Genomic DNA, 9,066 nt, shown 5'->3' with positions numbered 1-9,066 from the left:
ACACTCATACCATCTACTTTTTTGAGTTAAATCGAGTCAAATTAAAAAAAAAATCGAAAAAATTAAGTTGTAATCGTTAAAGAGACGTGGGTTTGAACATGTTTAATCACGCATTTCCTTTCGATTCAAGGGTTAGAAAGGTTACCCTCATCAGGTTTACCTGTTATTATGTGAATTAATTTAGTTCATATATTATTAAAAAGAATCAAATAAAGTCAAATTTCAACGAAATTAATATTTACAAAATAAATGTTAATTCTATTACGATTTAATCCGAAATTATAAAGCTTTACAATTAATTAATTAAATTTATCATTTAAAAACTCTAGAAAACATGTATCTATAAAGTCCAAATTACATTGGAAGTATTAAAAAAGGGGGAAATTACATTGGGAGAAATTTATGATTATAATAATTAATTGAAGAAAATAATAATAATTAGGAAAAAAAAAAGGGACAAAGGCAGGGTGGCGCAGTGTTCCCCGCTAACACCACAATTAAAACCTGAATGACTGACAGAAAGATGAATAATAATAATAATAATTAATACTATATTTTTTAATTAAAAATAATTATTATATTTTTAATAAATCGATAAATATTGCACTGTCTCTTTTTCACTGCCCAAATCTCTCTCTCTATTAATAAACTAATCCCAACAGGTCGAGTTTTAACTCGATTGGCATAAACATTATTGTTAATGTAAGTGGACGTAAATTCGAGTGCACTGAAATGCATTATCCTCCTACTTATGAGTTGGAAGGGATTATAGGTAGTTTTAGATATTGTGTAAAAAAATACAGATATAATCAGAACCTATAATGAGATTGTTAAATAATAATAATAAATTAATCTCAAATTTTAATGCAAGTGGACGTAGATTCGAGTGCGTTAAAACGCATTATCAACCTATTTATGAGTTGAGAAGGGATTATAAGTAGTTTTAAACATCGTGTCAAAAAGAACAGATATGATCCAAACCTATAACGAGGTTATTAAAATAATAATAAAATAATCCCAATTTTTAATTATAACAAAAAGTAATTCAATTGACAGGTATGCCCTTAGGAAAGATAAATGTCCTGTTAAACAGTAGAAGAGAATTTGCTTTACAGCTGCAACTATTAATTATATAATGGTAATAGTAATATAGCTTTCCATATTACCAATAAATAATATTAAATTTTCTAATTTCTATATAAAAATTATTTAGAAAAAAAAATATATTTATAATAAACTTTATAATAATATAGATAATAATATATAATCTAATTTTTTTTAAAATAATTATTTATAATATTTTTAGTTAAGGCATGCGTTATTCACATTGAATCTTGATTAAATGGAGAATCGAGCCAAGTAAAACTTCAATTAATATACTTTATTTTTCATTCACCAGAACTTGCATTGGTGATATTGCGTATGAGATGTCGGACTAGTTCGATAATTAATCATCCATGTTCTGTAGGCTTATTAAGAGATAAATGCTTTTCACGAGTTTTAAAGCTACTCAATAGCCAGGACAAGGATTGAGCTCTCAACCAATGATTAAGGTAGGAGACATCTTTGCTATCTCACTTAACTCTCGTAGTTAGGGATGTCGAACTTTTTCTTAAAGGTATTTATCGGTAATTAATCCTCCATATTCTATAGGTCTATTAATGGAGTAGATGCTTGCCATCTGCTTCATACCTAGGAGAACTTTACGATATCACCTAACTCTCGTGGTTAAAAAAGTCGATGTAATAAAATTTATTTATTTTCGTTTTACATTTATAAAAATATAATTCTTTTGAACTCCTTCTTAACCATATTATTTTCGGGATTTACCCTTTCAACTTTTGGAAAATTTCATTCAAACCAAAAATTAGAAAAAGACAAGGTTGCGGGTTTTAGGGGAAAAAGGCTGGAGTTATGACACGTGGGTGATTCTGGTCCGTTAGATAGGAATGTAAAGGTATGGCAGGCAGATAATGATCATTAGATTTCTTTTTTTTTCTTGAGATGACATGACACTTGCCTTATAGTGAAATGAAAGAGAAAAATAATTTTATGTATTCTTTACAAATTATGAATTTGATCCCTATACTTTTATTATTTTAGAATTTTAGCGCTTTCATTTTTTCAGATTTTAGAATTGAAGTACAATTGTCAATGCTGTTAAAATTATTTTATTAAATTCAGGTTTATTATAACGTTACTTTTTAATTACATAGCTATTAAATAAGTATATTTTTTTATTTCAGAGTGTCATAGTAATAAATTTAACAAAAGAGTGAAATTCACGATGTTAACAATCAGACTTGAATTTCGAAATCTAAAAAGTAGAGAGACTAAATTTTTAAAAATACAAGCACAGGGATTAAATTCACTTGTACTTCTATTTTCAAGAATTTAGTCTATTTACTTTTCAGATTTTAAATTTTAGATCAAATTATTAGCACTGTTAAATTATTTTAAAAATTTATTAAAAAACTCATTTAATAGTCAATAACTAAAGAAATGGCGTTACAATGCATCTGAATTCAACGGTGTTAATATGTAGACTTAAATTTTGAAAAGTAAAATTTAAAAATAAAAGTATAAGGACTAAATTTTAAATTTTTGAAAAGTATATGAATTTATGAAAGATTTTAACCAAAAGAAAACCCAACAACTGTTTATAGATACAAAGGCAGTTCTTTTCAACTACAAAACATTTACTATTTAGTGTTTTTTTTTTCTGGGTATTGTTTGTTTCATCAGAAAATAAAAAAAGGAAACCTGCAAAAAATCAGAGAAACATGGGTTTATGGGAAGGGACTTAAATTTGGGTTTCAGCAGAAGAAAGAGAAGGTTGGGCATGGCGGCGTTGGCAGAGAAAAAAGAAAAAGAAGCTGTAAATTCTTTAGTTGTTTCTTAAATGCTCCTTTTTCTTGCAACAAAACACAGTTTAAGTTGTAAAAGCAAAAGACACTAGGGGCATCTTCTTCTTGTTTCTTTTTTTGGGTGTTATTTGAAAACCCAACATGAATTACTTCACAGGAGAATTGTGTTAGAGAGGAGTTGTTTGATATGGATTGTATAGAGGTGAAACAACAACAACGACAACAACAATGGCAGGGTTTTTTTTAAGAGGACAAGATCAACAAGACAACAATTCACCACCAACTGATCAAACTGAAAACTGGTTTTGGTGTAGAAATGAAGATATTCCTTATAAGGGTTTTGAACTATGGCAACAACAAGAAGAAGAACAACAACAACATATTTACATGTCTGGGTTAGGTGTTGGTGGTCCTAGTAGAGGATCATCAAATTTCATGATGATGACAAGCGGCGGTGGTAACGACGGTGGTGGTAGTGGTGGTGGTAATACTAGTGGTATAAGTTGCCAAGATTGTGGTAACCAAGCTAAAAAAGATTGTCCTCATATGAGGTGTAGAACATGTTGTAAAAGTCGAGGTTTTGATTGTCAAACACATGTTAAAAGTACTTGGGTTCCTGCTTCTAAACGCCGTGAACGGCAACAACAACAACAACAACTACTTGTCTCTCCACAACAGCATCAACAAATGGTTCGTGCAGAACAATCTAAAAGACATCGAGAGAATCCAACGGGTAAGAAAAAATGCCCTTAAATACACTCGAATTATGTCTTTTTAGTTACTGTAATAACAACGGTATCATTTCTTTTTCATCTTTTTAGAAGCACTGTTTTTAAGTAGCCATAACGAGTGTTTCGACAGTGAAGAAACTGTTTTTTTTTTCTTTTTTCTTTTTGCTTTCCATTTACAAGTAAAAACCCAGATCTTTTTTATATGATGAAGGGGTGATCTTGTTTTTTTAGGGTTAGAACTGGGGAATTTTCCGGCGGAATTGAGCTCGGAAGCTGTGTTCCGATGTGTAAGGGTTAGTAACGTTGAAGACGCCGACGATCAGTATGCTTATCAAACGGCGGTGAACATTGGTGGACATGTTTTCAAGGGAATTCTTTATAGTCAAGGCCCTGAAACTAACTACGACATGGCAGCAGCAACAACAACAACAACAGCTGGTGGTGTTGCAACCACCGCTGCAACCACCGCAAGCGGCGGTGCTTCTCCTTCATCTACGACACCGTTTATAGACCCTTCTTCTCTATATCCAACACTCAACACTAATTTCATGGCTGGTACGCAGTTCTTCCCAAATCCAAGACCCTAAAAAAAACCAAAGAGAAAAATATATTATTCATGACAGTATGTTTATGATACATCCACCATTGATCTAAGGAGTTGATGTTTGTTTTTTTTCTAGTGAAAAAATTTGAACCCTTTTGGCTTAAATCATTAAATATAAATTCTAATTCTTCTCTTACAATATATTTTCCCATAAATGAAACAAAAAAAAAACACTAATTTTTTTTAAAAATTTTTCGTTTCATGTTCGAAATTAAATCGAAAAAAGATTATAAACGGGAAAACCAATATATATGTGTATATATTGGGTTTCTTCTTTGGATGGATAAAACCACAAAAGGGCATATCTTTTTGCTTCTCAAGGTATGGGCGGTTTAGCCATGAATGCATGAATGATTGAGCAATGAGTATGGCATTGCTTCATGTTTTCATGCATCATCATCATCATGCATTAGTATAAACATGCATGGCTTGAATGTGACTTGCTTTGTTGTTAAAATGGGAAATATTTCCCATCTATATGCAACTAACTTATTCATATTATTGCATTTTGTTTTTTCTTTAGTCTTGAAACCCTTGATATTCAAAAATCGAGTTAGATTGAATTTTATTTCATGTTTCGGATGCAAATTCTTTTCACCATTGTTTTTTTCTATTTTTAAAGTGATATATCAGTAAGTGTTGAGTGTAATGAAAAGATTCGCATAAATACGACTTTGCTTAGGTGTTATATGTAGGATTTGAAATTTTTGGGATTTGGGAAGGGGTTTTGTTCTTGCATGCTTTTTCTAGGACAGGTTTATATAGCATGTTTCAATTAATGCTAACACAAAATGCCAGCTGCTATGTATACTAATGCTCTGCCATAAATGCAAATTAAAACCATAACCATATCTCCCATTTAAATAATTTTGTTTGGTCATGTTATATGTGTTAGATACGAGTATTTTAAGAAAAATAAAGACTTTGAGTTACATAAGATTTATTTTTTTTTCGGAATAATATTTGTTACATCGTCGATGAATAAGTCTCATATATTATTAGAAAATAATAACATGACGTTTTATTTTTAAATTAAACAAAATTAATCATTAATCGTAACTATTATAAATAAATACTAATAACTTTCGAATTTAGGATCTCGGGTTTAGCGTTTTAGTATTTATATGTTTAAATGAAGTTGTCGGTATTTATTTATAAGTCTTTCATTATTTTTTATTTTACTTAATGATAGAGTGTCGTATTATTATTCACTGATATTGCACGAGACTTGTACATGACTAAAATATTCTCCCTTTTTTTATGGCTTTAGTGTTTTCTTGTAGTACCAATTATAGAGTCAATAGAGGAAACTTGAAGATCACGTACAAAATCTTGTAAAAATAGAAAAAAAGATTTCCAGAACTGACAAAGTATGTATGCTTTTTCCAACCTAAAAGGAATCACGGTGTTGAAGTACAGTGGATGGAACTATGAGACATTGGTCAACAAAACAGCAAATGGATATTAGGGTCTTAGATCAATGAAGCTGCATAAAGCCAATGATGTTAGGTCATTTTTAGTTTATATGAATGCTAGGGTTTGTGTAGGTTTAATTTAGTTCGGCTAGCGTGTTGATTGAGTATTAGTTCAGTTCGGCACTATTACTGTTGCAGGCTTGCAGCAACTTGGAGAAGCTTCGATTTAGAGGTTTGGGTAGTTTAAAAATCGTATAAGAAAAAAACAGTCCATCTTAGTTTTTTCTTAGGTGCACTTTTTATGATGTGAAATTCTTAGAATAGAGTTGTTCATGGGTTGTGCTGGACAAAACGCGATAGTAAAATCTTGCTTTACCCGAGTTTGTTTTCCGCATATATGGAAATTTCATGTCACATACAGACTACTCTGCATTAAAATAGAGTTGTTTGAGATTCGAGTGTAAGTGTCGGATATGTATCTAACACAAGTATGGGGTTAGCTTTTTATAAATTTTTCAATGTGTCTCGATCATATCCTTATATTCATGTGTTGAATCCTGATATTTTAAGAGAAATGAGAAGTCTGAGTAGTAATTGACATGCATGAATACTCAAACTACTTCTTGCCTGGATGGTTGGGAAATGAGAAACATGCAAAATCCCAATTATTTGGCTTTTCGAGTTATTTGTTGTTTGCATGTAGGGACTGAATTTAATAGATTGTATATAAGTAAGGGAACAAGGTGGCTACAAATAGGAGGATAATATTAAAAAAATAGTTAAATCATGTTTCATCTTTGTCTGTTGTATATGTATAATATATATATGCATTAATGGATCAACTGAAAATATGTTTGCCTTTAGGGTTTTATGGGGACATATCAAGCTATGAGAAATCATATTCATGCATGAATGCATGTATTTTATGTGTGTATGTACCCCATGCTTCCAAGCTCTAAAAACATGGGGTAAAGAAAAACAAAACTTTTTCTCGGATTCTCACTCAATGGATTCTCCATTACCAGTCTTTTTGTTCTGCAACTCATAACTGTCGGCAATCTTGTCTGAAAGAAACAACATTGGAATAATTTCAGTTCTTTTTAGCCATTGGATTATCTAGTGCATTGACCATGAGTTATGGTCCAGAACGTGCCCATATGTTTGTTTCATTAATTTTATTCGACTAAAGTTGAGGTTTCGAGTCCAATACTTCATTTAAAAATGATTTAAAGATATAGAAGTAATATGTTTTTTTGAAATGAAAACAATGTTCATACATCAATCCAACTTGATTTGATTTATCTAAACTCAAAATCAACAAGATTTTTCGTGATCCTAAAATGAACTAAACAAGTAATTTGGAATGATTTGATCTCGAGATGATTCAACTCTATGAATATGGTAAACTAAAATTTTCATCAGTTTCTATTGTAAAAAATTGGTTCCTATACGTCAGAATGGTGTACGGTATAACTATTTGGTTATTTTGTTAGTCACGCTAATTTGTTACGATAAAAATGGATGAAATTTAATTTGCTCTTTGATCTAATAGATAGAGATTAATTTGCCCATTTTTTAAGTAAAGAAGGTAAAGTACAATTTGGTTCCTAGTACAAGTACATCCACGATACTTTTGCGGGCTAAAATACTGAAATAATTTAAAAATCCCAAAATTCGAATTAACAAAACTTAGATTGATCCAACTCAAAACCAACCACGGATACATCATCAGTCCACTTTGGTTCAACAAACCGTAGACCACAGACAGGTGAAAATAACAAGCATAGAACCAAGAGCCATGGTGGCTGCACATAGTTTGGAGTTAAGTGAATGAAAAAAGAGAGTGAAAATAATATATATACCAAAAAGACTAGCAGAAGAGAAAGTGAAAGAACAACAATGATTATGCACATCCAAAAGTTTTGGCATTGAGCTGAAACCCATAAAACAGCCAAAAATGTCACAAAAATACTACTCAGATTCGTTAATCCTAGGGTGTGGTCAGTAGGGCAGTGATCAGTGAGCAGTGAGATAAAATCTTCTGCTAAAACAACAGTATCAGCCAATTTTTGGGTATTTGTAGGCATACATATTACGTATTGTTCATTGTTGTGGTCCCAAAACTGGCGATTCAATTGCTCAACTTGCAGTGATATATACATATATACATATATGTGTGTGTATAACTTAAAAACAAAAGCCATTACTGAGCTTGTGTGTGAGTGTTTTCTTCAAAGGGGAAGAAAAGGGGTAATGCTGTCATGCTGCAAATTTATCTAGATTTAGTGTTAGGCTGTTTGTGATCCATTACTATCTCTTTGTAAATTCAATCCTGTCAATTGAGCTAATTGTGTTAACATGGGATCTTTTATTGAATTATTTTAGGGTTTTTTTTAAGTACTCGAGTCATTTTGGTTCCAGATCATTTCAAATTGTAAACTTTTTACGATCAAACCGGATTACATTTGATTCGAAACCAAATAATAGAAATTGGGTTTTTGAGTTCAAAGCATTCTTGTGGTTTTCAACTTTTGAAACGTAAATTTATTCTTAAACTATACCCGAAAATGACATCTAATAACAACTTATCACATGTCACGTCTTTATTTATTAATATTTTTTTATAAATCGGGACAAAAATGATAATTTAAGTAAAACTTAAGTAATAAATCGAAAATTGGAGCATAACTTATGGATGAATTTACTAATAAAACCTTTTAATTCTGGTTTCAATTGGATTGTATGATTGGAGAATAGATTTGATTAGGTTTACCAATGCTTATATAATAAGAAAATAAATCTCTAAAAAAAAGTTGTCACAAAAACACTTTTGCCCCAAAATCTGCCTTTGGGGTAGTGGAAACAACACAATTATTTTTCTTTTTAATAGCATACAATGTTGCCTCTTCTATGGGACCAAAAAACCTAAACCCCCTTTTGTCCCTTAGATCATCTTCCAACTTGTCTTGCATTATGGGTCCTATATATGTTGTTTGGAGGTGACAAAGCTTAATGGATAAGCCTTCACATTATTCAAACTTTAAGCTACCCCAATTACAACAAATTGCATTACAATTTCTTTACTATAATAATAATCTCATCTTTACAATATTAAAAATTGTCACATCCTTTGGATTTTCCACTCACATCAGTGGGTTCTTTTTGTTGGTCTAGCATAAAAGAGATGAGCTTGAGATAAGTGTGAGTTTAGTGCTTCGGTTTGAAAATTTTGAATTGTCTAAAATGATTCAAAATAAGTTATCAATGCAAATTGAGTCTCATCTCAATTGGCATGGGTATTATTGCTAATGCAGGAGGATGGACTATGAGTAGGTCTAAACGTTGTGTCAAAAAGAACAGATATGATCAGACAATAAATGAGTTTTGAGGGGTTTTCAAATTTCAATCTTGTTAAGATCAATTGAGTCATCTTTGGCCCATAAGGAAAA

The 9,066-nt window shown here is 31.0% G+C and overlaps 1 protein-coding gene across 1 annotated transcript; it reads left to right on the top strand.

The window, feature by feature from the left end:
- Positions 1–2,676: 2,676 nt before the first annotated feature.
- Positions 2,677–4,307, top strand: LOC107909432 (protein SHI RELATED SEQUENCE 1). The gene is made up of 2 exons (XM_016836936.2): positions 2,677–3,600; positions 3,830–4,307. Exons 1-2 carry the CDS (start codon positions 3,096–3,098, stop codon positions 4,183–4,185), a joined length of 861 nt encoding a protein of 286 aa, XP_016692425.1. The 5' UTR covers positions 2,677–3,095; the 3' UTR covers positions 4,186–4,307.
- Positions 4,308–9,066: the final 4,759 nt, after the last annotated feature.

Source organism: Gossypium hirsutum, chromosome D03 (genome assembly GCF_007990345.1).
Source record: "Gossypium hirsutum isolate 1008001.06 chromosome D03, Gossypium_hirsutum_v2.1, whole genome shotgun sequence".
Lineage (NCBI taxonomy): Eukaryota > Viridiplantae > Streptophyta > Magnoliopsida > Malvales > Malvaceae > Gossypium > Gossypium hirsutum.
This window is presented reverse-complemented; position numbering and strand designations above follow the sequence as displayed.